The sequence below is a fragment of the Motacilla alba genome, chromosome 8 (genome assembly GCF_015832195.1).
Source record: "Motacilla alba alba isolate MOTALB_02 chromosome 8, Motacilla_alba_V1.0_pri, whole genome shotgun sequence".
In the NCBI taxonomy this organism is placed as follows: Eukaryota; Metazoa; Chordata; class Aves; order Passeriformes; family Motacillidae; genus Motacilla; species Motacilla alba.
The window spans coordinates 2840463-2868037 of record NC_052023.1 but is presented as its reverse complement, the minus strand read 5'-3'; the positions used below and the strand labels follow the sequence as shown (position 1 = coordinate 2868037).

General features: G+C 48.4%; 1 protein-coding gene across 19 annotated transcripts in view; it reads left to right on the top strand.

The window, feature by feature from the left end:
- NFIA (nuclear factor I A) overlaps positions 1 to 27575 on the top strand; it is a 350087-nt gene that overhangs the window by 90038 nt on the left and 232474 nt on the right. For 11 of the 19 annotated variants that reach the window (XM_038145133.1, XM_038145145.1, XM_038145138.1 and 8 more), the window contains exon 2: positions 16438 to 16969. In XM_038145133.1, coding sequence (XP_038001061.1) covers positions 16438 to 16969 — 532 coding nt within the window. Of the gene's footprint in view, positions 1 to 10505; positions 10903 to 16437; positions 16970 to 27575 lie in introns of those variants that run through there. The other 8 variants (XM_038145147.1, XM_038145148.1, XM_038145144.1 and 5 more) reach the window with 4 other exon arrangements.

Genomic DNA, 27575 nt, shown 5'->3' with positions numbered 1-27575 from the left:
TTTTTGAATTTAAGGGGGAGGGCTGCACGTAGGGCTGCAAGTCCGAGTTTGATGCTGCAGTGCAGTGGCAGAGAACAGCTTCAGCCTCCTGCCCTGTGTGCTGCATTACTGCTGGGGGGCTTATCCCAGATTTTATTAGCCGTGTAAGCATCTCCAGCAGCATGCGACCATCCTGCTCTCAGGAGTGACTCCTCCCTCGCTCAGCAGCGCGAGTCTCAGCGACTTGCCAGTGCAGCTGCTGGGATTCAGGCATTCCTGAAACTTCTCTCCCCTGAAACCCTGCCCTGACCCCGGGCACGGCCAAGGGGACCCCGTGTTGGGACAAAATTCCCAGGGATGTGTCATCCCTTGAATTATAGCAATACCACCAACACTTTTCATAGTGATTTTCCTTTTTTCTTTACTGTTAAAGGATGTGATGGGAATAACAGGCAAAGCCACTGCAGGGCCTAACAGTGGTGGTGGGGGGAGGCCAAGCTGCGTCCCAAGCCACGATACCCTAATTTGTCAGGACCAGGGCATCCTTGCCTTTACGGATTTGATTCATGGGCAGTGGGAGCAGTGCCGGGACACCGGGGTACCGCAGTGGCTGCACCCGGCTGGCACAGAGCCCCTCTGCCGCAGGGCTGGGAGAGCCGGAGGCTGCCTGGAGATCCGGGAGAGCCGGAGGCTGCCCGGGGCTTTGCATCCCACTGCCGCCGGGGCGGATGCTGCAGCTCCAGCCCGGGAGCTGTAACCCTCCCACAGCCGCATCCATATGGGATGGGGATATATGCGGATCCGCACGTGTACGCGCGGGTTGCAGCGCTGGCGGGCAGGACCGCGCTGGGCGGGAGAGCTCAGGGGTCCCCCCGCAGCCGGGAGGCGCCGCGGGGAGCGGCGGGGGCGGGCGCGGGGGGGCGCGGCGGCTGCCAGGTGCCCCCCTCCCTCCATCCCTCCCGCCCTCCGCGCCGCCCCCGCCACTTTTATTGAGACTTTATTTTGCAGCGGGGGTCGGGGGGCGCCGGCTCTTGCCTGGATATCTCCACCCCCCCCCCCCTCACCTTTTTCTTTTCGTTATTTATATTTTTGAATTTTTTTGTTAATTTTTTTTTGGGGGGGGGTTGGAAGTGGGGAGCTTGCCAAAACCTTTCCCGCTCTCCGCATGTGCGTGATTTAGAGTGACAGAATTGCGAGCCGGGGCTGGAGCAGCGATAAATCAGCTCCTCGCCGGCGCGGGTTGCCGGGACTCGCCCAGCGCCGGACGGAGACTGCGGCAAAAGAGAGGGGGAAAGGGGAAAAACAAAAAAAAAAAAAAGAAAGAAAGAAAGAAAATGAAAGAAAAAAAGGGGTGTGGGGGAAGGAAAAAAAAAACAAAAAGGGGGGGGAATATAGGAAAAAAAAAAAACAACTGGGCAGCCCGCCGGCCAGCGGAGCGAGCGGCGGGGGTTGCGCGGGTGCGGGGCGGCTGCAGCGGCCCCGGTCTGCGCTGCTCCGCGGGGTTTTCCTGACTTGATTCCTTTTTTTTTCGGGTCCTTTTTTCCTAAAGATTTTTCGGCTTTCTTTTTCCTTTTTCTTTCCTCCTCCTGTACCTTAGATGAAAATGGCTACCAGTGACTTGGCGAGCGTTGGGAAGGCAGAGCTGGCAGGTTGCGAGATTTATTTATTTATTCCCCCCCCACCCCTTTCCTCCAAATAATCCAGAGGCAGAGCAAAATCAAACAGCCAACTTTAAAGGCTTCGCTTTCATTCTTTCCGCCCCGCACCTCTGTTTTCTCTCCCCCCACCCCCGATGCGGTGCCAAGGCTGTGCCGGAGGGGGGGCCCGGAGGACGGGGAGATGCGACGCCCATCACGGTCGCCCACGCCGGGCAGCGGCTGCTCGGGGAGCGGGCAGGAATCGGGCAAAACCGGGCAGAAATCGGGCAAAACCAGGCAGGATCCGCCGCGCTGCGAACTCCCTCGGCGAGTAAAAAATGGTGCCGCGGAGCGGGCGGATGCTGCGGCGGACACTGCGCTCCCGCGTAGGGATTATCCACTTTTTTTCTTTTTTTTTTTTCTTTTTCTTTTTTAATTTTTTTAAATTATTATTATTTATTTTTGTGTCATGCCACAGATCTACAACTGTACGTGCAAATAAAAGCGAGAGCTCACGGATACCGCTTTCCTTCCAGCGAGGACTGAGTAGTTAATCCAATAAGTATCTGTATTGTTTGGGGCGATGTGTGTGTGGTAGGGGGGAGGCAGTTAATCATGTATCGCAATGTATGGATAAAATAGATGAATATTAAAGTGACGTGGGGAAAGAGTGCCGGCGCGGGGGCTCCTTTCGGGGGAGAGGACAAAGAAGAAAGTGGAAACAATCTTTTAAAATATTTTCCATTCATAAAAATGGCAGAGGGCTTATCCACCAGTCTATTTCTGCGTCTGACTGAACAGCTAATGCGTTATTGCTAGCTTCAAAAGATAATTGTAGTGTCGGTAGAGACCTAATAATACAGTAGCACATGTAATTTTAAACAACACCTCATTGTTTATTGGGATGTAACTTTCTCAAAGTTTATTTGTAGCATTAAGAGATTTTTTAAGTGCAGGAACAAATTGCAAATGAGCAGCTGTGGGGCGATGCACGGTTTGTGTGGCTACAAGAGTTTCTATATTTAGTGACAATCTGAATCTGAAGAGGATAAAAAAAAATTGAATATTTTTAAGGAAATGCTCATTTCCTCCTGGAGGAGGGGGGGAGCTGGGCTGGGGGATCTCCTGGCTCGGGTTTTCAGTTTTCTGAGGGAGAAATAATGCAGTCAGTGTGTCTTTGCCCACGAGCTTCACCACCGTACGTACACCTGCTCCATAGGCTCAGAAATAACCTTTTCATGCAAGAAAGTTAAGGAAGGGGTCGGGCATACGTACGTGGGGCGGTGTTGTGATTTATGTGCTTTTCCAGGAATCCAAATAAAACCATAGCTGAGCGTATCCCTTTGTAAGGGCCACCTGTGCATTGCGCCTGCTTGTTCCGGGGGTTACCCTATGGAAATCTTCCCAGCCCAGGATAGAAGTTAACACAACAGTCGGGTGAGCAGAGGATGCTCTCACCTTCTCCCTGCTGTTAGGAGAGGAAAGCAGTGATTGTGACAGGCAGCCCACACGGATTACACTTCCTTTTTTCTTTTTTTTTTTAAAGAAAAACTCCCTTTCCGAAAAAAAAAAATAAAAAGCAAACCAACAAAGCAGCTTCTGCAGAGAGATCCAGTACCAGCGCAGGGTGCCCAGTGCAGGGATCTATATTGCCAGGGCTTACAATGCGGCAGGTCAGTGAATTACAGTAATAAAGACTTCAAAAAAATAAAAAAATTCAGGTGCTGAGACTAACACATTTCCTTCACTACCCCAAAGGAGCCACGGGCTCTGGGAAAAGGCAGAGCAAGCAAAAGGGACTGGGTGCACTTCACTCGGTGGTTTTTTTACAAAATCTTTTAGGCAGAAGCATTGGGTGTCGGGCAGGGTTTTGAGTTGTTACAACCAACTTTTGCATGTGAGCTTTATGGCTCAGTCCTTGCACATTATGAAATTGTCTGTAAAATTAGAGGAGGTAGAGAAGCAAAAAGTTACTAATCTCGGAGAAAGAGTATTACTTTCAATTCCCTAGAATTTCCTTTAGTTTGAAGTTTATGGGCTAGAAGTGGGGGGGGGTTCGAAACTATCTTGTGTCAGTGTCTGTCCTTCCTATGAAGAATACATCAGCTTTTACAGAATACATAATTTAGGGCTGAAAGAGGTATTTTTACTAGTAGAAAAGAGACAGTTAGGAAAACTTGTGATGGAAAACTTTCCTGCTCTGTACCCACGAGAAAAGTGATCAGACCTCATGTGCTGTCCGGGTTCACAGGGCTAAAACTATTTTATAAAAATAACTGCAGAAGAGAATTGCAGATAAATTTTGTGCTAGAAAAGCAGTAATAAACCTGCACCTGTTACTGTGCCCTTCTAACCAGCCTGTCTCTAACCTCAGCACAAAGTGGTTTGAGTTTGTGTCTGAATATGCCACTCATATTATTATTTTTTTCTTTCTTCCCAAAACTTTAGCATAGATAAGAAATGTGAAAAAAAAATTACTTAGCAGTGAAGCAGATTGCTGCTTTGAATTTTATTTATTTATTTATTTGGGGAAATAATGCCCATCTCATTGTGAAAGTTACAGACTCCAGAGAAAAGCCTGCAGCGAAGGGCAGCAGGGAATGCATGTTAATGAGGGCTAAAAGACCACCACTGCTTCTAAGCAGCGTAGGTTGATGTTTAATATTAGTATTAATATTCCTTTTTTCTCTTAGACATAACTTTTCTTTGTCACATAACTGTTTGTGCTATCTGAAACTTTACAAAGTCCAGTCAGCAATTCCTCAGGTTCATTTTTCACACCCTGTATCGAATCTCAGCTTTTATATTCTGAGCGAACCCTGAACGTAAAACGTTCTCATGTAAAAACAGGGACAAAAGACTTACTTTCCTTTTGAGAAATAGATTGCATAAATAAATATGACAACGCATGGATATATAATATACTAAAATAAATAGTGTGTGGATGGGTGTGGATGGGTATATAAACAATATTTGCCACACCATGTTTATGCCACTCTTGCGCAAACTTTATCAAGTGAAATTTTCATTGAGGTGTGCGAGATTAGGACCAAAGTGTTTATGCCAAACTGCCTGATAAAACATTGGATTTAGGACAACAGCAGTATCAGTTCTGTGTGGTGTAATCACTCCGTATCACCGGAGAATGATTTCGTACCATTGTGAGAGGTGTCCCTCATCTTCCAGCAGCGATAACACTGCGGGACTGTGTACAAATAAAATATAGCTGAGGACAACTGTACCTATTTGTGTCTTTCCTGGCTGTGAACAGGGGATTTATCCAGCTGGATGGTGGCATCAACATGGTAAGAAGGGAGTTTTAGGTTTCTGCTGGCCCAAGGTGGGGCCTGGCCCGACGGGCACTGCTTGAGCCCACTCGTAAACCACGGCAAGCTTATAAAACTCCATTCACTTTCACAGGGAACTTTCACTTCAAGGCATAATTTGTTTTTTCAAATAAACCCTGCTTGCAAAGAGGTTTTTAACTTAAAAATGTTAGCACTTATTTTGCTCCCTATAAGAAGATCTACAGCAGAACAAAAGGGGAAACGCTGCCTCTCCCGCCTCTGTCCGTTCTGTTGCTTCCTTTCTGCAGTCTGCACACCACTTTTGCTGGGAAGTTATTTCCTCCGCAGTGCATTTCGCAACAGACTCGAGACCCCGTGGAAATGCATTGCAACTCTGCAGGCATTTCTGGGATGTGCTGCACTCTGGAGCCAGCGCCCCACATACGGCCGTGCCAGGCAGCGATGCCGCCACGAGCTCACGGTCAAAGCAGGTCTTTTCACACAAAGATTGACCAATTTTTTAGTGTACGTATTCCCACTTGCCCTTAGCACAGCTGCTGTAATTCCCCACATGAATGTGGCTTTGGTGATGCACCCATGGCCCAGACCACAAATGGTGTAGTCATTTTCATCGGCCAGATAAGGACTGCAGTGCTTCTTCATCACCCTGCTCTCCTGCTGGGAATTGTGGCGATGGACAGAAAATATTGCATGGAAACACATTATTATTCACAGGTATTTAGTGGCAGAAGGTGAGAATTTCCATCAAACGTACTACTCTGCTTATTTAAGCTACTCCCTGAAATTTGGAGCCTGGAAGTTGAAAGTTCTGCCCTCCTGTTTTAGGACGACACAGCATTCACAAAACCATGGTGTTTATTGTAGAATCATAGAACGGCTTGGTTTGGAAGACACCTTAGACATCATCGAGTTCCAACAGTCCTGCTATGGGGAACTCTGTTTTAGGATCTGGAGCCTTTAAACTGAGGAGGAAAACCCTGTTATGCCCAGTTCTTTGTGCACCCATGTAATAAAAAAGCAATCTCTTTCCTGGGGAGAGTCTTACAGAATACTCTCAGTTTTGGTAGCTCCAGAATACTATTGATTTTGTGGCGGATGGTGGGACAAGGTGGGACATGGCACTAAACTACTGCTTCCCCGTGACGTTTTCACTGGGATTTGCAGATAGCTCCATAGTAGATTGTGGGGCAACAGAGAAACGTCTGGGCATTGATTTCCATCCACCACACTGGCACTTAGGTCCCTTGGGGATGCGAGTCAGCAGTGTGCGCTCTGAGGTCTTGATGGAAAAGGGATCAGGATCGAGCCTGGTGATTTCAGGGGGCTTCTGGCTCTCAGCAGGGCGAAGCTGCTCCCAGGGCACAGTGGCTCTCCCAAAGCCACCAACATCACTCAGGGCCCAGGAGAGCCCTGTTGTCTGTCTCAGGCCTTTAATGATTGCTGCTGTATGTTAACAGGCCATACCACATATAGCCCGGCTATTGTCAGCGCTGATCCTTGTCCAACTGACGGGCTATTCAAAGCGCTTCTCAAGCCTCTCCAAAATCCCAGCTTGTTCTACCCCGATGACAGCCATCCCTCCCATTCGGAGTTCTCTTTGTACGCTTGATAACATGGTGGAAATCCCTTATTATGCTTCTTTTAATAATGCTTTCACATGGCAAGGGGACATGATGTTTTAATTTATGCAGTGCACATCATCCTTCGACAATTTGCTAAGAGGAGCCCTCGCGACCTAAGCCTGCGCCGAATAACACAAGTTTATGCAAAACCAGTGGTTTCCAACCTGTGGTCTCCAGACCGCTGGGAACCGGCGGGCTCCTTCCGAGGGGTCACCAGGAGGTAACCAGGAAAGCAGAGCTGCCGCCAGGAGGTTCAAACGCGCCGCCACGCACTGAGCCGCGCTGTCACCAGCGCAGGTCTGGGGCTCCCAAAGTGCAAACTGAAAATCACTATCTCAGGGGTTTTTACTTTCTTACTCTTTTTTTTTTTTTTTTTCTCTCTGCACTCAGTACGCTGCGGCTGCAACCTCTATGTCTTTAAATACCTGCTCAAGTCGATTAAAAGCAATAAATTCAGAGGGGTAACCACACTGCTCCTTATGAGTTGTGCGAGTTGAAGTCTCACTTTGTTGTCAAAAAATAGCAATTAACCTTCAGATCCACTTGCTCTCCCCCCCCCAAATTAATTTTGCAGTATTATCACGCATCTTGAGGCTTCCAGTTTTAAGCATATAATGCTCCTCCTGTTAATGAAGCGGGTATCCACGATCAAGGGGAGCTGAGAGCCACAGACAATTGTTTGTTTGCCTTTATTTCTCACGCCCTTTGAAGGTTTTTCTTTCTCCTCTGTTGGTTTTTTTTTGGGCTTTTTTTTTTTTTTTATTAAGTGACTTTAGCAGATTGTACCCTCAGAGCTGTGAATAATGGGGTTATTCTACAAAAATGGCCAAGGCTAGTTAAGACACACAAAGCCAGGAAATCCTTTCAGGGATGAAATCAGGACTATTTTAGGGGTGCCGTGTAAGTTGGAGACTTTGCAGCTTGGCTGCTGCATCGCTGCCAGGCACGGCAGCGCTGCGGGGACGACCGGTCCTCCCCCGCCGGGGGCTTGCCCGGCCGGGGGGGCCCCGCACCTTCACCGTACTGGGGGGGGGGGGCAAAGCCTGGGGGGGGTTTGCAAAGCACGGGGGGTGCAAAGGTGGACCTGCAGAGGAGGATGGGGGGTTTGCCTGTGCCAGGTAACTTTGCCCATGCAGCAAAGGAGCTTTGCTGGGGCAAGGGACGGGGGTTCCCCGCGCCGGGGAGGGCTGCCCGTGCCGGGGGTGCGCATGGGGGGGGGGTCCCCGTGCGGAAGGGGAAGGGGGTTCCCCGTTCGGGAGGGGGTTTTACCCGTGCGGAGGGCTGGTGATCCATGCAGGATGGGGGGTTATCCATGCAGGATGGGGGGGTTACCCGTGCAGGATGAGGGGGTTACCCGTGCGAGGGGCGCTCGCACCGCTCCCCCGCCGCCCTCCCGCGCAGGACCCCCGCGGCTGGGATGGGAAGGGGCTCGGCGGGGGCGGGACACTGCGGGCCCGCAGCGGGGCCGCCAGCCCGGCCGGGGGTGTGCGGGGGAAAGCGGGGGATGTCCGTGAGCCCCGCCGCCCCCCGGTGCGGGTCTCCTGTGCGAATCGCGGCGATTGCGGAAATGCGCGGGGGCGGGGGGGAGGAGGAGGCGGAGGAGAAGAGGAGGAGGGAGGTGGGCGGGAGGCTGCCGAATCGCTCGTAACTTCTGCAAAGTCCCGGGCGCTGGGAGCCCACCCGGCAGAGCGCGGAGAGGCGGCGGCAGCGCCCGGGCACGCCCGCGCCGACCCCTGCTCGCCCCGCGGCGCAGCCACCAATAGCCCCAGATCAGCCCGAAACCCACGGGAAGGAAAAATCCCAACACATCCCACCTAAGAGCCGGCGGCAGTTGGCTGCGGCGGGTTTTCCCTTCCGGTTCCCAACGGCTGCGAGTCGATTTTAGCCATAAAAAAATATAAAAAATTGCGAGGAGGGAAAAAAAAAAAAAAAAGAAAAAAAAAGAAAGTGCCGCCAGCCGCCGGAGCCCGCAAAGTTTCTCTTGCGCTGTTATCTGTGTTATCCCTGTTATCCCTGCCCGTGGGACGCGGCGCCGCTTAAACTCTTGTTTTTGTATTTTTAACCCGATTCCCACGCTTTCGCAGAGGGAATTCGCTATTGTCTGCGCGGGGTCTGGGCGCGGAGGGAGCGCGGGTGCGCAGGACTGCGCCGCAGCTGCCTTTTTTTTTTTTTTAATTTATTTTTTCTTTCTTTTTTTTTTTTTTTTTTTTTTTTGTCAGGGATTTGAGAAAACCGCTGAGCTTGACAGATTCCCCCGCTGTCCCCCCTCCCCGCCCGTACGTGCGCGCCGGCTCCGTGCGCGCCGTCTGGAGCGCCCGCGGCCGCGCACAAAGAAACGCGCCCGGGCGCGGGCTGTGACGGACCGCGGCGGGGACCAATGGGCGGGGCGGGGCGCTGTGACGTCACCCAGAGCCGCCCAATCAGCGGCGGGAGTGGGTGTTGCGACGTTTGAACTCCCCCGGGGGGAGGGGCGCGCCTTTTTTTTCTTTTTTTTTTCTCTCGGTTTTTATTCTCTTTTTTTTTTTTCCCTCTCTCTCTCTCTCTCTCTCTCCTCTTTTTATTTTTTCTCTTTTTTTTCCTCCTCTTTTTTTTTTTTTTTTTTTTTTTTCCCTTTTCCGCCGAAGTTGGCGGCGCCCCGCAGGGACGGGGCCGCTGGCGGGGCCGGAGCCTCGGAAACCTCCGGATTTAGCACCCAAAAAAAAAAAAAAAAAAAAAAAAGGGGAGGGGAGAAGAAGAAAAAAAAAAGCTTTTTTATTTAAAAAAACCCCCACGTTTAAAAAATTATTTATTTTTTTTAAAGCGTGCTTAGCAAAACGCTGAGTTGGGAAAAATGAGGATAACTTGCGCGCCCACCCGTTTAGCGCTCAAATATTCTGGGGTGGGGGAAGGTGCTTTCGCTCTACTCGTATTTTTTTTTTGGGGGGGGGATGTCCGCGGCTGCGGAGGGGCTGCACTTGACCGTGGCCCCTGCCTAGAGGGCGCAACCAGCCGTCCCGCGGCCAAAAGTCTCCCGAAGGGCGCCAAAAGTTACTTAAAAGATAATGCTGGAAACCGCAAAAGGCTGGGAACGGTGCGGCACGGACGAGTGGGGGACATAACGCACTCCCCCTCCACCTCCGATATAAGCTGCGGGAGGGGATTTTTCCTCCTTTTCCTCTATAGATGGATTTCTTTTCCCTGCGTGTGTCGCCGTCGTCGCCCTCCCCCCCCCCCCCCAAAAAAAAAAAAAAAAAAAAAAAAAGCCTGTGACTACGCGCAGGGACGCGGGGGTCACCTAAACTGCCTCCGGCATCAGTGGAAAACGCAATTCCCAAGCGGAAAGGGGGGGGACACACCACCCGGGACACCCTCCGAGTCCCCGGGAGCGGGCTGGAGAGCATCCAAACCCCAAACCCAAACGTTGCCGGTGCCAAGACAATGCGCTCCAGAAGTGTCAGGAGGCGCAGGGGTATTTTTAATTTTAAGCGCTTCACTTTTAGATTTCATAAGTAAGAAAGAGGGGGGAGTGCGATGTGCCGATGAATTTATGTGTTGCTATTTTTTTAGAAGAAAATTTTTATTTTTTTAAAGTGGAATAAGCACCCTTGAATCTAAAGCGCTTGATTTAAAATGACAAGTGCCAAAGGGGATGGGGAAAGTTGTGGAAGGCAACGCCGCTTCCCCCAGCCCCCCCCCACCCGCCCCATCCCTCCATGGTCAAGGGCCGAGCGGAGCCGCAGCCCCCGGGAAGAGCAAAATAAAAAAATAAATTATAATAACAATTATAATAGAAAAATACACAACCCCCCCACCCCACCCCCCCCCCCGCCGTAAAAAGAGGAAAACTTTGAGCCGAGCCCTGCTCGCCTCTCGGCTCCGCGGCTGGCCGCGCTGCGGGGCGGCGGGGCGGAGGGAGGCGGCGGCGCCGCAGCCCCCTCCCCGCCCCTCCCCGCCCCCGCGGGCGGGCGGCGCGGGGCGCGGGGCGGGCGGTGCGCGGCGCAGAGCGGAGGGGCGCGGAGCGGAGCGGAGGGGCGCGGAGCGGGGGCGGCGGAGGGGCGCGCAGCGAGCGCTATGCCTTTAACGGCGCGCGGGGCAGGCATGCCGAGCGCGTAGTGCGGGAAAGTCGAGGCGGGGTTAAAGTTCAGCTCATGGAGCGGCTCCGCGCTGGCTGCAGTTTGGCAGAGTTGGAAATGTGAAAGCAAGAAGCAGGCTCGGGGCTCCCCCTCCTCTCCTCTCTCTCTCTCTTTTTTCCCCTCCTCTCTCTCCCTCTCCCTCTGTCTCTCTCCCCCTCTCTCTCTCCCTCTCTCCCCGCACACGCACACCTCCAAACCGCAGCCCCCCGCAGCAGTCATGTATTCTCCGCTCTGTCTCACCCAGGTAAGCGGCCGCCGGGGCGCGGTGGGGCCGGCGCTGCGGGGGTGCGCGGCCGTGCGCGCCGGGGAAGGGGCACCGCCGCCGCTCGCCGAAACTAACTTTGTTGCCTTTCGCTCGCATGCCCCCCCCCTCCACCCCCTTCCCGCACGGCCATTTGTGTCGGCACATGGCTAATGGCGCCTACTTATTAATGCTTTAATTAACGGGGGGGGCCGCGCGGGCGCGGTGCTGCGGGACGACCCGCACGGCCCCGCCGTGCTTGGTCATCCGCGATCGATGCCGCCGATGCCGCCGCCCGCGCCGGAGCGCTTCGCACCGCCCCGCACCGCGGCCCCGGGGCAGCGCCGGAGCCGCTGCGCCGCTCCCCGCCCCGGGCACGGCGCGGCCCGCACCCCCCGGCACCGCGCCCGGGGCTCCGCGGGAGCGGCCCCGCCGGCTCCGCGCCCCCCCCGGCGCCCCGGGCACGGAGAGAGGGACCGTCCCCCGCACCTGGGCTCGCTCCCGCGGTGCGGCGCGGTGCAGCCGCCCCCGCGCAGAGCGCCCTCCGCACCCGCGGAGGCCGCCCCAGCCGGGGCACCGTGCGTGCGTCCCCCCGCACGGACACCCGCAAACTTGTCCCGCGTGTGTCGCGTGTCCCCCCCGCCGCCCTCCCGCCCGCGGATCGGGCCCCGCGGCGCTCGGCGCAACTTTTGCGCCCTCCGCTCGCGGCGGGACGGGGCTGCGCGGGGAGTGGAGGCGGGGGTGTCGCCCCGCGGTGCCCCCCGGTTGCGCGGCCGCGGAACCCCCGGCCCCCCTTTTCCCCGCGCGCTGCTGCAGGACGCTAAATTACACCCCTTCAATTAGCAGGATATAATGGTTTAACGAGGAAATGCTTTGTGGCGGACTCAAACCCCAGATTATTTCCTCCTGCAGGAGATTTTGACTACATTATTCTTATTAATTTAATTGGAATATTTTTTTTCTCCCGGTGAGAAAGCCTCTCCGGGCTCTTTCCGTCGAGAAAAAGGCAAGGAATTGCAGGGAGAGGGGCGGCAGCTTCTCAGGCAGCCCGAAGAGCTCTGAAAGTTTCGTCCCCTTCTCCAGTCGCGGTCCCCTCTCCTTCTCCAGCCTCCCCCAAATTTTGGGGTGCTGGCGAGAAAACACCAGGCCGGCGGGGGCACGAAACTCCAAACCGTACACTTGCTCAAAAGGCAGGAGGAAAACGTGAGCAGCGGGAGTTTGCAGAGGATGGGATGCAGCAACTCCGGGCTGTGCCTGGGCAAAGTTTGTGCCTTTAATTCAACTCGGAGCAATACCTGGTTTTTGTCAGCGCAGCGGCTGCAGGAGGGACCCCCGGACACTCCGTGCAGGGCCCGCAGCGCCGACGCTCTTGGCATCTCCACGTGGGGCTCCTGGGGCTCAGTAGGCCCAGTCGCATATTAAGGAGAGAAAATAAATCCATAGGCTGGTTGCTCCCTGGCCCAGTCGTGTCCTGTCCCCGTCCCCCCCCCAACCCCCAGCTTTTTTTTTTTCTTTTTCTTTTTTTTTTTTAATTTATCAGAAGAAAAGCAGAAAGCCAGGCGTGTGCTTTGACTCCGTTAGGAAAATCTGGCATTCTTGCTGCACGTTTGGAAAAGTAATAGGAGGATTAGAGGCCTCCTGACAAACTCTTCCCTCCGAAGGATCAATTAGGTGATTCTGTCATTTTTCCATAGAAAAAAGGGACGAGCCCTGAGCTATTGCAAGTAATTTCCCATTTTATCATTTCAAGAGCTTTTATTGATACAAGTTTTAGGAAGGATTTTTTTTTTCTTTTTTTTTTCTTTTTTTTTTTTTTTGGTCAAGTTTTGTTTCATATTTAAAGGGAAGCTCTTGAAAGTGGGTTAGAAAAGGAAAACAAACAAAAATCCTGGTTCTGAGCATATTTATCCAAGCCCTGGAACCAAAATGGCACAAGCATTTTGTGTCATCTGTCAGGAAAAATCCAAACATCGTTCCATTTACATATCTGCTGAGGAGCTAGGAAATAGTTGGGGAACATATGCACGTCTCCTCATAGATTTACAAGCAAATGGATTGTAAAAATATTAGCAAGGGTCGCTGTAGTTGGCTTAATTTCAAAAAGATCTGCAGAAATACATTGTTTCAAAGCCTCCTTTGCAGGATTACATTATCGAAGGCGCCTTTGGGTTGGCATTGGGGTTCTTTTGTCGTAGGGTTTTTGTTTTGGTTTTTTTTTTAACACCTTTTTGGAGAGCAGAGGAGAATTTTGGGGTAAACAGTACAAAACTGTGCAGCCCAAATTTTAGGTGCTGCTTAGAGACAGGCAGCTCTCGGAAGAGCTGTATCCTCAAACTTCGGAGAGGAGTGCAATAAAGAAAACCCCAACTTTTTATTATTGCTTTGCCAGCTTTCTGCTGTCTTTTATTTTTAGGTAACCCATCCAGCACTGAGGGGGGAAAGTAAACAGCTTTATCAAATACTTTTAAAGTTTCCCTTCAAGCTAACTTGTGGAAAGGGAAAGATCATTGCCTTCACTACCAGTTCCTTAAAATCCTGCTATTTTGCAGCGAGGCTGCAGACAAGTTGCACATCTGTTAGCACACTTGCACTGACACGTTTCCAAAACTTTTTGGGTTTTTCGAGGGGGCTGTAGCACCACCGAAATAAAAAATTGTATTGTGAAGAAGCTGCTCCCCCCCCTCGGTGCCCGCGTCCAGCCCAGTTCTGTTTGATCAGTCCTGGCTGCTTTTATTTCCACTTGGACTTTGCTAATACCTCAGCGCCGAGATTGAAGCGGTGCGATTTTCCGGAGCAGCGTGTTTACCAAGACACTTTGAAAGTTGGTCTGTTTATGAGTCGTTAACCTTTTCTCCTCATACACCATTTTGAAAAGACACATTAGGGTGTAATAGGGACGTGCACACCTCGCGCCTGAGCAGCAGTGCTTCTCGTTTACTTCAGCCACAGACCCTGACTTTGCACCAAAAAGCATCTTGGTTTTTTTTCCCCCCCTCCCTTTAAAGTGGTTTAGTGGTTTTTTTTTTTTAAAGGTTTTCTTTTTGGGTGTTATTTTTTACCTCCTCTTTCAGGTTCACATCGTAGAAATCAGCTTTAGCGCAGGTTAAAGCAACTCTCTCTTGGATGTTATCCAACGCCGAGCCAAAAAAGTCCCGAGCACATGAGATCAGGCAGGACAAAGCGCTGCTGAAAGCAGAAAAGTTAAAATATTTCAGGATGTACCAAGACGTGTTTGGAAAGTGGGAAGGCTGGAAGCGCTGCCCTGGCTCGCTGTGGGCTGTCGAGCCTCTTTGCTCTGTGTACCTTCACAGATAAACTTCCACTTGACAAAAGGCCTTTTTTCCTTGACTCTCCCTGAGTGGGGAGAGGGAAGGACAGGAGGGATCAGGAGGGAGGCTTTATTATTTTTAATAGCTTGTAGAGACCTGTAGTTTTTGTATTTTTCTTCTTTTTCCCCCCCTTCCTGCCCCCCCTCCCCGTGAGAGCTGTGTCTGGTGGGTGAGAGCAGCTCCATGTGCTGGGATTGTGCCTCCTCTCACTTTTTGAATCTGCCGACTGCAAACTCGCAGCAATCTTCTTCTTTTTTTTTTTTTTTTTTTAAACTTTATTGAAATTTGAAACTATCATCTTTTCCCATAGAGGAGGGGAAGAAAAAGAGGAATGTGCCAATCACTGGAGTGATTTATTTTATTTTACCTGCTTTTATTTTAATAATCATTCGTAGTACTTTGATTGCTACCGCTCTGCTCTAATGAAATATATTGTGCTGCTTGGAAAGTTTTTAACAATCTGTGTTTAAAATAAAAATAAAGGCAATGGTGCTACCTATAGATTTAAGTATCTATAATTCTGGGGCCACTCAGAGTAAGTGCAGTGAAAGCTTTTGGGGAGTCAGCAGAAGGTCTTGAATTATGACAGGATTTTGCTGCTAGATATTTCTACTATTGATTTCTCAATTTTTCATAATTTCTGAAAAGAACAATGCAAATTAAAATAAAGCGTTGAAAGGAAGTAAGATGTCTGTTTTAATAACCATATTTGCATGACCCACAATGATTTGAGGAGAAAATGTACTCCGTGGGATAATTAAAGAAAAAAAAACTTAGTTTGCTAATCTGAAAAATCCCCGATGTTTCCTTGCAGAGGGGTAGGTAGCCGATGGCTTTTCCCATGCTGGGGAAAATGTTGCAGAGATTACTTTAGTTTTCCCTCCTGGAGGGCCCAATCCTGAGAAAAGGAGGAACTGGAAGCAGGGACGTCCCCAGCACGCAGCGCTGGATCAGGCCCCATAGGCTGGATACGTTTTTATGTGCAGCCTGGAGTTGGGTCATTCATTTATTCAGGGAAAAAACAAGAAGCATGGCCCCAATATATTATAATATGATTTGATCTCTTTGGCTGATTTATGTAATACTTAGTGAGGAGGGAAAAAAAAAAATTATTTTAAAAAAGAAAAATCAAGGGGTCTTCTCGCCTTTTTTTAGCGTCACCATTATTTCAATCGAGATTTTTTTTTTTTTTGTGCCAAGGATGAGGGGTGATCTTTAACTCCTCGTCACACAAAACAAGTAGTGTCTCCGGATGGCCAAACTAACTTTCCGAGTAGGGCATTTCTTTTAAAATATTTGAAAACCTGACACAATTAATAATTCTTTGCGTATTTGCACAAGTTGGGCTACAGTTTTTTGTTACCGCATTTTTCAATTTTTCTTGGTTTTTTTGGGGATTTTTTTTTTTTTTAATTTTATAGGAAGGCTCAGAGTTTGACTTTCCCTAATACGCCCAGATAAAAAGTTGTTTGTTTTTTTAACCTAAATAGAAACAAAAATATTTTTAAAAAGATAAATTGCAAGGCTTGCTTTTTCTAGGGTTTTAGTGTTAGTTATGATTGCGCTCGCGGGATAAATCGACCGCGCTACTTCTCACTCCCTTCACTGTTTAGGAACCAGAGTGAAAACTACCCTTCATTGTAATTGTATATACAGCTATAGTGGCATTTTACTATTCTGCTGGCTGCTATTTCCAAATATATCTTAGGGAAAGTTTTACTATACTTTAGACTTCCCCATACAAACATTGATTGGCATCCAAATGTTTAGGATTTGCCAAATTGGCGGGCAAACGCTGGCTACACCGCAAGCAGCGGGGTCAGGGAGAGAGCAAAGGGAGATATGCGCTCTGCAAGTGGACTTGCAAAGGAGTTTTTGGCTTTTAACTCATTCTGTCATTTTTATTTTTTTTTTTAAATAAAAAAGGTTTGGGGGCTGGGAAGGGCACCAGCATTGCACCATCTCCGTCTGGGCGCTTGCTTGAAGTTGGACCCTGTTTTTGGGGGACGGGAGCAGAGGTTTTGGGTCGGTGCGAAAGGGAAGCGGGGATGCGGAGGTGGTGGGTTTGGGGTCCTTCGGCGAGGGGTCCCACAGCCCTTAAAATTTATCATCACCCTCCTAATTCTCACCATCCCGCAAAAGCCCTGTTTTTGAAAGCTCTTTCTTGATGGTTTCGGTGACATCAACCCTTCTCTGTAACTTTTTTCAGGATGAATTTCATCCCTTCATCGAAGCACTTCTGCCTCACGTCCGAGCGTTTGCGTACACGTGGTTCAACCTGCAAGCCCGAAAAAGAAAATACTTCAAAAAACATGAAAAACGCATGTCAAAAGAGGAAGAGAGAGCCGTGAAGGACGAACTGCTAAGTGAAAAACCCGAGGTAAAGCAAAAATGGGCATCCAGACTTCTGGCAAAGCTCCGGAAAGATATCAGGCCTGAATTTCGGGAGGATTTTGTTCTCACAGTCACAGGAAAAAAGCCTCCGTGTTGCGTTCTTTCCAATCCAGACCAGAAGGGCAAGATGAGAAGAATTGACTGCCTTCGCCAGGCAGATAAGGTCTGGAGGTTGGACCTTGTTATGGTGATTTTATTTAAAGGTATTCCGCTCGAAAGTACTGATGGCGAGCGCCTTGTAAAGTCCCCACAGTGCTCTAACCCCGGGCTGTGCGTACAGCCCCACCATATAGGAGTTTCTGTTAAGGAACTCGATTTATATTTGGCATACTTTGTGCACGCAGCAGGTAAGTGCCTTTCTCTACCACCTTCTCCAACTTTTCGGTTATCTCCGTGCCGGGTGCCGTGCCCCCGTGGCGGCTGCATGAGCTGGGGAGGGATCTGGGGATACCGGTTATTGCTCTCCTGGGGTGGCGAGGAGGGTGCCAAAACTTCCCCCCTCACTTCTATTTTATTTTTTTTTTAAATGGGGTTTTTAAGGTGCAGCCACATAAAAGTGGCTCTTGTTTTCTGCGGTTAACAGCATTTCGGACATCCTTCACAGGTGTTATCCTAAATGTTGTCCTAGGAGGGCTCGCAGCCGGATGCGGCTTCCTTTATCCTAATTTTAGGGGAAAGCAGATAGATTTGAATTTAACTTTTTCTTTTTTTTTAAATAAAGTTTGCATATGTTATGCACAAAGTTGTCCAGGAGGGCTAGAGATGCCTGAGGCCTGTGGGTCAGGAGTACCAGGTATCCTCACCCCACAGGGATTAGATGGGGAGCGTAAACCCTGCAGGATTGGAGGGAAAAGAGAAGACAGTCCCTTGATAGCAAACATAGTCATCAGCTCTGAGTGGGCATGAAACAAATCTCTGGGTAACCCTAGGGGGAAAAGGAGACATTTAAACCCATCAAAAGATCACAATTTATACACCTAAAAGCTAAGCAAGTCTCGAAAAATATTCCTGATTTGACAATATTGTGCTTATGAGGAGGGGCTGAGATGTTTTAACGTGTGATGAAAATCTTGGGATCCCAGACTCCAACACAAAGTATGCTCTGCCTGCGGCGTGACTCGGCGTGCTCAGAGGATGTGTACTATGTTGACTGGGTAAAATAATATGCTATTGTAGTTCTCCTGAGTGATTGTAGTGCAGAAAAATGTGCGTGTGTGAAGTGCAATGCCCCGAGTTTCATGTGTGGGGTGTGTGGGTCCCTCAGCATATCCTGACTTGTGAGCTGAGGGTCTGGACAGGCTGGAGAAACAGAGGAGCAGAGGGGAGAGGAATCATATTAGTAGAAACCACTTCTGTATAAATATTTATCGGTAAGAAAACCAAGCAAATTACAGCCCAGGGAGCCTGCATTTCCCATGCCAACTTCTTTCAGAGGGTCTTGCAGAAAGTTTTGGCTTCCCCGAAGTTTTTCTGCGCTGAGTCCCTGCCATGGTTGTTGTGTTAGGCAATGTCGCCGCTGGGATTTTACAGATATGATCCCTGTTCGGAAATAACTTTAGAGTATCCTCATGGTATTTCCTACAGATAAGCTGCAGCATTTACTTTGCACTTCGGTGTGAGGTGGTAAATCATACTGTACATTTATGGCGAAAGGGAAGTAGGCAAATATTGAGGAAAATTATTTATTTACTCTGCGCTTTATTATGGCCACCGTGAAGGAAGCGTTATGGATAAATGGCTAACTGAAGGGAGATTGGGGCTGGGGCATTTCAGGTCACCTCCCGTTCCATCACCAACCCCAAGGGGACCATGGACTCACATCCCTTTTGTCTGCCTCAGTTTCCTCCTCCGCATGTTGGAGTGGGTTGATAAATTTAAAATGCTTTGATATCCAAATAGAAGCTATAAATGTCTGTTTACTGAACTACAGCACGCAGGTTTTTATTATTTGGATTTATATATCGCGTGACGCGGTAAATACTGATCCATATTGTATTTCCCAGGCCCTCTGTGGAGCACACAAATCCTTGATAGAAACCAGCGGTCTTGGCGTAGCTTGCATGTAGGGTCACAGAAATGTAGGATGGGGAGAAAAGGACCAAACCCAGGGGTGGGAGTATTTCGGGGAGCTTCAAGGGATCTCTCCCTGTTATAATAGTCAGGCAATAGACATTATGAAAGTTCAATATTGCGATTAGGGATATACCATCTTATCAGCACGCCGGTGGTAAAGAGTAGCCTTGATAGCAAACTGTTATTTATTCCTGCCGTCATCATCAACAGGCAGCGATCACACCGATTGTCCTTTGGATTCGGGGTTTGCCGCGGAAACTCGGCGCGAAGCCTTGGCGCGGTTTTTTGGGGTTAGAACTGGGGATTTGTGTGAGCAGCCGCGCGCCCGTGCAGAGCGCACCGCGCCGTGTTTTTGGCCGTTGTTTGCTGATTGCAGGCATTGCATTGTGCTCTCGATGCAGGAGTGTGTGCTGGCATATTCCTGCTAAACCTCAGCGGGGAGGGGGACAAGATGTTTTTTGGGAGGTGGAACAGCGTGGTCGCTGTCTATGTGGCTTCACAGAGGTGTACCGAAAGCCTTGCGTAGAGCTACCTCTTTTTCTTCCCCCCTTTTTTCCCGTTTTTTCCCCCCTCCGATGTATCCCAGCAGTCTTTGTTACACCTGAACATTGGCCAAGTTGACAGCCATTGGTTCCCGCAGACCCGCAGTAATGGCAGCTTGTGCCGGGTGCGCAACAGGAAAATTACAAAAGAAAAAAATATTAAGGGTCCTTTGTCTCCAACTCCATCAGACCTCGCTCCCGAAATGTATGGACCACGTATTTATAAGGAGGAAGTTGCCATCGCAAATATTAGGTAGGCTGGTCAACTTACATATAGCGGATTTGACAAGCATCTGCTATAGTACAGAAGATTTGTAAACACTAAACAATGTTTTTACCTCCTTAAAAGTTTTGAGAAGTTGCCAGTATTGGCAGGAGGCACAGACTCCGAAACGTGCTTGAAGATACGTGCCAAAACCATTGTGACCTTTTCACCCATAGTGCTAGCTTCTCTTTTTCTTGTGGGTATTTTTTTCCCCCCACTTTTCGTCTTCTTTTCTTGGGGGGAGTATTCTGTTCCAAGATGCCCTTATTCGAGATGACTTCGGCAGCAAGATGTCCCTTTCCTTCTAAACATGTAGGATAATTATTGCTTTGAATCCACGCTTTTCCTTCAGTAGGCACTATCATCTGTAAGGGAACACATGTGCACAGATTTAAATAGTGCTTCTTACAAAGCTACTGAAATCAATTATTCTCTTTAAGAACTGGCTAGAAAGAGAAAACAAAAATATGCAAATAGGCAAACTACATGTAATTTTCATTAAAAGGATAAAAAAAATTTAAAAAAAAAAAAAAAAGAAAAGGAAGATCGGTGCTTTGTGAATTAGAGGTTGACCAAAAATTGTATTGAAATCTAGAGTATTGCTCTCAGTTTGCAGTTTCTAATCTGCTTAACTAAAAGCAGGCGGCATTTTCATACCCTGAACTTGGGTTTGCTTTTTAGTTTTCACTTATTCTGCTCTTGTATCAAATGACAAGTTGGAAACCATTGTGGCAAACCGTTTTCTTTGTGGGAGTCAAACAGTAAAGCTAATTTATGACCGGTCCTTTACCAGATGATCTGTATCAGAATCTACAATATACTAGGCACGTGGCAAGGTCACAATTTAAGTTGTTAAGGTCACAACCTTAGCCACCAGGCATTTGACCTTTTAGATAAAGTTAACCTTTGTTCATTAGTAGGCACTCAACCGAGAACTTTCTGGAGTTTTTTACTGCTTTGGAGTTCCTCCTGCTAATGTGGTCAGATTGGAGAATAGAATCGCAATAGAAGTAGTTAAATTTTCTGAGAGGTCACAGTTTTTAGAGGCTTCTCCAGTGGCCGAAGCGGGATGGTAGGCCAGGAGGCGATGCTGCAATGCCTGGTTTATTTTTTGGCCGGCCATCGTTATGCGCTCCGGGCGAGAATTAAACTCGCGAGGTATTTGTGGCAGAGAAAATCTTTTAATCTTTCAGAAGGACGTTTAAAAATCCCAAATTTCAGACAAAAATCTAGGGCTGGGTTTTATTTACGTAAGCTCACTTTTCTGTTCACATTTAGACTCGAAGGCAGCGAAGGTGCCAGAACTCAGCCTTATTTTTGTGACTGAAAATTTACTTAACTTCTAGATGTGCTCTGTGGCTAATTGCTGGGCAGTGGTATATAGCACATGACCTTGAACTTTAAGCTCGACCCATTTTATGTTCCCGTCAACAGACTTAAAATATTCTCCTTGGACGACCATAAAGAGGCATCGATGGGAATAACCCAAAGATGGGTTAATGCAGAAGCCCTCCCGTACCCGTGGAGGTTTCGGGGGGTCCGAGAGGTACCCGAGGCTTTGCGCCGTAATCTTTTAGTACAATTGGTATTGATTGTTGCTGCATTAATCCTGTTAATAGCCGCAGCCGGGCCGGGTGTCGCAGGGGTGGCAGAGGTGTCCTGACAATACCGTACGTCACTGAAAGAGCTGTCGCAGCGCCTTGAACTCCCGATCGCCGCTCTGCAAAAGTGGAGCGTTCGACGGTGGAAACTATTGCTGGCTCATACAGAAACACACACCATATTGTTTACTTAATTATGCCACAGCGAAGGCTCATTTTTAATTATTTAGCTGACTTTCTCGCTCTGCTCTGATACCACATTTATTATTTAATTTGAAATCAAAAGGGCTTGCGCTCCTGTTAGTTTTTGATGCGTTTTACTTTTGTTTTGGCTACGTTATTGTCATTCCATCGTACGGTAATCCAGATAGCCGTGATATGCAGATTGGCCAGATGGTCATGTTAACAGATTGAGAACCTACTTCCCACTGCTAAAGAGCAGGTGTAAGATCAGTGGGCTTTTTTTTTTTTTTCCTTCTTCTTTCCTCCCAAGTTTCAACCAAAATGCTCTTTAGACAGATCATAATGGTAGCTAAAAAGGGGCACATTTCAAATGGTGTTTGTTTTGTGGAGATAATGCTTAATGTATATGTCATTTTTACACCTATCTGAAGACTTTTAAAGCATGCATGACATTCCCTCCACGTATAATGCTTTGAAAAACCTAATTCCAGCTCATGGCTGTTCCAGTCTATATCCAAAGCAGTGCCTAAAGTTTTTTTTTGCAGACAGATTGCATTTACTCTTACCAAAAAATCACTTCAGGCAGCTTCGCAGCAGGTATCTCACACGTGTTCCCTGCACGGGGCTCCCAATGCATGCCCAGGAGAACCTGAACAGTTCAACGGTCAGCTGAGATTTTAGTGTTTGTGGGCTGATAGAGTTGTTTTTCTGCTCCATTATTTTTTGCCAAAGTGAGACATCTGTAGCTTTAAAGAAAAAAAGTGACACTAAGACATCTCACAGTATTTCTGCCCTCAAGGAATAAAGGGAGAAGGCAGATTTTGTGTTGTTTTAGCATTACAAAAAGTACCCATAAAAAGTCAGTGGTGGGAGCCTGGGTCTCTATCTCAGTCAGGAGAGGTGAGGAGAGGACAGCCACAGCTCCTCAACACCCCAAATTTCATGCACCCACCTATCGTGGGCACACATGAAACACGGCGACCTACACACCCTGTGTGGTGCAGAGAGATATCCCCATCTTTGGATGATCTCCCCTTTGGGGAGCGGGACTGGCTGCTCGCTGCAGCCACGAGCAGGGTGGGAGCTGACAGAAGGAGGATTTAGGTGGGACAACTGCTCTCCCTGTGCGGGTGTAACTGAGCCGGTGAGTATCCGTGATAATTCAGATACTAACTGGTGCGGCACTCGGGACGGCCTGCTCTATCACGAACCCCTGGCAGGAGTTCAGTCATGTGGTTTAGCTTTTCCCTTTCTCCAACAACAACAACAGCAACAACAAATAAACACGGGATAAAGGCGTATTTCATATGCCCAGGATGTTTTCCAGGTGATGGGTTTGCGCAGTATAAGGGTGTGTTATTTCCATGCCTCCTTGCTTCGAGGTGCAGAAGCAGGAGAAGCCTGTGAGTGGTAAGAAAGTTGCCCAATGCTTCTGGCTTTTCTACAAGCAACTGCACTTTTATATTTCCCTTCTTTTCCACCCAATGATGAATAGCATTAATTTAGATCTATTTAAGGCGAGTGTGGGAGAAACCACAATCTTTGTTGTGGTCACTGCTGTACACAGCGGGGCTGAATGTTTCTCTTGGTTGAGGCCTCAAAGCTGAATCTGGAGAACCCAAAACATCGTGTCAGCTTTTCAAACCCTTCAAAGAGACAGTGGAATCCTAATTGTTCATAAAACCCGCTATTTATTATTACAATTATGTATTTTCTCCCCATTCGCATGTAAAGGAAAGGGCATCCCTTGCTTTCTGTGCCCTGAGTTTCTTCACAGCTCCTCCTCCTCCTCCCCCTGATGCTTCTGGTTCAGGCACTGGTGAGGTTTTTACAACCAGCAAACAAATTCCAACCCGCTGCTCCAAAACGCCTCAACTCCTCCCCAAAAGCCTGCACTTTTCTACACATGTGGGACTCTCCAGGCCTCGGGAGCTGTCCCTGGCAAAATGAATTTGGGGCATCCTCACTGGGAGCCATGGGTCTGGCTCTGCCCCTGCTCCTCTCCTCACAGACAAGGGCTGGAGCTGATGATTAAATTACAGGCTGTAAATTCAAGGGAAATTATTTTAGCCTCCTAACAGCAGCCGACCCGGACATTTTCTTATGCCAGTGAGGGCTTGTGGTAGATAAGCATTGTTGGTGGACTAAAATTCATTTTAATCACTTTGGTTTTCCCATTCATGTGGTGCAACCACATCTTTGGTTGTTGTAAATTCTCTCCTGCATTATGGGAGCCACCAGAAACTGTGACTGAAATCAACACCTGGGTTGTGGTGCCTCAGATATGTGGGGCATTTTTATCCCAGCAAATTCATCGGGGGCATGCAGCATTTTATCCCAAATTGCAAGGGCAGCGCCTGGACAAACCCGTCATCACAGTGTGATTAATTTCAAAGAGAAAACAGAGTACTTATATATATTATGTGTTTCTAGCTACCATTGCCCCATGTCCCTACCCCAGGGGTGGATGTAAGACACCTGAGCTCGGCCCTGTGTGTGGCACCATCGTGGCTCGGGATGTAGGAGCAGGATGTGGCGCGTAGAGCGAGTGGATTTGGGCAGGATTCGTAGCCGCTGCCTGTGAAACACACGAGGGCCTCCATTTTGTGTGCCAGGCTCTCACGTGCGAGTCAAAATGGAGAGCGGCGCGGTTGAGTTCGGCCTAGAGCGAAGCGTGTGGGCTCGTGTCGCCCGCCATCCCAGTGCCACCACGGTGCACCTGGACCCACGGCGAGACCCAGGCAGGGTATCCTGGGCTTGTACATCCATTGGCTCCTCCTGAAGGGTGTTGATCTGTTCTCCATTAATATCCACCCTCCCAGTCCGAGTGCTGTCCCGGTGTCACGGCACGAAGGCCCCGGGGAGTTGTTCCTCCTTCCCGCAGGTATCGGCACACATCAGTGCCATTAGATCAGTGAGATAAAATCAAGACGGGTTTAGTGACAAGCTCTTCTGAAAGTTTCCTGGACTTTATTGTTCATAACTTGGACCTGAGTCGGGTTATTTACACATGAGGATTAAAAAGCTGCAAACAACTGTGTGATTTTTAGGGGCTGAAAGTAATTAGCATATGTGGGTAGGAGGATACACGGCCTGTCTACGTTCCTTTAAAATATAAATCACAGTTATTTAATTATGCTTGGAGAGGGCAGATTTAAGGATATACTGCAAAATGCATTACCTATTATACCAACACGATAATCTTATTAACCTTGCTTTCTACTTTTTAATTTTATTGTGCACCCTGTACAACTCTTATGATATCAAAAATAATTACTTGGAGAATACATGATGTCAGAGGTCCAATATGACATTTATCTTCACAGTGAGGAGACGGCTCCCTTGTGCATTGCATCGCAGCTCGGGAGGCACTCGGCAGGTCCACACCAGGGGGAAGGAGGCAGGGATGGGTGTCATCAGCTGCTCTTTAATGCACACAAGTGTTTTTGCAGATTTGGTGTTGTAACCGAGGGATGGCTTGACCAAACTTGAGGCGATTCAGCATCCTCAGGCCTCCTAAATTACTTGCTCGTGCCATACAACTCCCGTAGATGAGCCAATATTTCAGGGCGGCTCCATGCATTCAGCCCCAGTCCCAACTGGATCTCCTGTTAAACCCTAAATTCTCCATCCCATGCCTTTTTTTTTTTTTTTTTTTCAAATCCATCTCTCCTAATGTTTAAGATATGTTGATATTTCCCCCTTTATTTTGGGAGGGAATGGGTGAGGGTGGGGGGAAACAAATGCCATAATAATATCCCTTTTCAGAAGAATATAGTTTAATTTTGTGTGTGCGTGCAGCAGCTGCCATTGGCAAGCTGTCGTCTTTGTTGCCATGGGCTTTTTTTTTTGGCATGTGTGCCAGAACATGATTGGATGTTTCAGCATGTTCATGTTTTGGGGTAAGATATATCTGTAGTAAAGCAAAAAATTACCATGGGGTTGGTAGGTATCCAAAGTGGGGTTATTTGGCCAGGTGAACAGGCTGTGCTGGTGAGTGCGGTACCTGGTGGTTGTTTGGTCAATGAGAGAAAACTCGTTGGTGCTCTGGATTTTTGGACGATGTAAAAAGGTGATTTAAAAGCATCACAGAAGGGTGTATCACTGAGGTCTCCAGCAGGACACCCTCAAGGTGCAGTGGGAAGCCCCTGGTGTTACCTGGGGGGACTGCTCAGTGGGTTTCTCCTTTCCATCTCCCCTGGCGCATGGGGAGGTTGTGTCCATCCCCAGCTCTTGCTGTGACTATGGGGAGCTGGATGGTGGCACACAGGGGTGCCCAGAGGGGTGGAACACAACTTCCACAGGTGTAAAACCAGCATGGCATTCACCCATGAGCGCTGCAGGTGACAGCATATCCTCCAGACCTGCCACTATGTCACCAAGCCCTGGCCACGGAGGGGTAGCCAGTGTTGTTTCTGCTCCTTGGTTTAATTTGTCATATGCATGATATGCCCATAGCATCAGTATTTAAACAAACTTTAAATCTGTTCTGCACTGTCCTCTGTGCTGTACATCTCTCTTCTCATACCAGCCGCTGTCACCCTGCTTTCAGTACAGTTGGACTCGGTGTTCTTAAAGATTTTTTCCAACCTAAACGATTCCATCATTCTAAGTAGCACACAATGGGAAAGCAGGAGTGCTCTTCGGCCCAGGTAATCCACCATGCATGGATTCTTAGGTTGCAAAATGCATTTACAAACTCGTGAGGAGTATTTCATAAGGAGGCATCTCCTTACAGCTAAACTCTGGAAAGCCCCTGGCAAGGGGAAAGTTTTCGGCTCTGTGTAAATCTGCCGAAGGCTTCAGGAGAAACAAGGGGTGAAGAACTAAACAAAAAGTGTTGGGACAGCCTCTTTCATCCTGTGTTTTTCTGCATCTACCACTTTAATCTTGTGCATGAGGGACAGATAATGAGCTGCCTGAGCTTTGTAATAAACATTGCGTCTGGTTAAATCACCATTTTTGTGTTTAAAATACCTTGTAATGCACTGAAAGAACAGGGATGCACTCCTGTAAGGGTATCAAAAGACAAGTTAGATAGTTGCTACATTTATTGTCAAGATAAACGCTCACTTTGAAGATTTTAAAGCAAAAATACATTGTTTAACAGATTTCATCCTAAGGGTATTCACTTGAAATTTGTCTGATCTTTTTACCCAATAAGCTTTTAATTTGATATAGAACAAAACGACCAAATCCCCAAGTGATGCTGGAAACATAGGGTAAAATTTAAATTTAATTCAGGTTTGGTTGTTTTTGTTTTTTTCTTTTGAGGCCAAGTAGTTTCAAGTAAATCAGAAGAATGAATTCTTTGTATTGGGATGCTTTTCTCAAGCCCAGCCATTGTTGGGATGCTTTTAGGGAGGATAGCCACTGCAATGCTTTTATTGTGTGGTGATGAGGACTTTTCCTGATGCCACAAGGACTTCATTAAAAATAGCCAACAAACCTATTTACGTTTGGGTTTTGTGTTAAAAAGAGTACAGTAGTTGTTGCTTATCTAAAAAGCAAGTCCTGCATAATTTGATGAGAAAGTTTCACAAGCAGTTTGCCTGGCTGGGGCAGCACCAGCCTCGATAGCAGCCAAACCCTTGCGGCGGGCGGAGGTTGGGTATTTCTGGAAAAGTTGGGAAAAACACACAGCAATCAGTTGACAGTGGGATTTTTGTGGTCAGGATACTTTTTTTTTTTCTTTTTCTTAGAGAAGGATATCACCTTTAACAGTTCTGATTTAGAGTCTTCCCAGGCAGATGCCTTTACAAACACCCAGCCACGGAGCTCGGTGCTGTTTGGGGGTGCACACTTGTGTCTCAGAAGTGCATCTTCAAGGTGTCTGTTCTTTCTAACCTAGGTATATGAGCGTGATTTCTAGGCAAAATAATGTATTCAACTCCCACTTTAATCATGGACATTGTTTCTTTTTCAGTCAAAAGCCGGAGGGCAAAATCATGGTGAGAACTGAGCAGAGCAGTTGTTTTCCACGTGCGTGGTCTTTAGTAATAAACTCTCCCCTAGAAGAGTGAGGTGTGTCTCACAGTGAGCAGCCCCAGGGTGTGAAGCTCTCTGTCTGGGGGATGAGGATGGTATGAGCAGTGTCCCTGTCCCATCCCAGGGCTGGGTTACCTGCTGTGGTCCTGTATGGTGCAGAGGGAGGGACTGTTTGTGTGCTCCTGTCTCCCTGCAGCCTGCTGAAGTTCACATGGCCCTGGACAAAAGCAAATATAGAGAGTTTTCATTCCTGAATGTCCTGTTGGTAGGGTAGGTTTCCATGAGATGGATCACTAAGGAA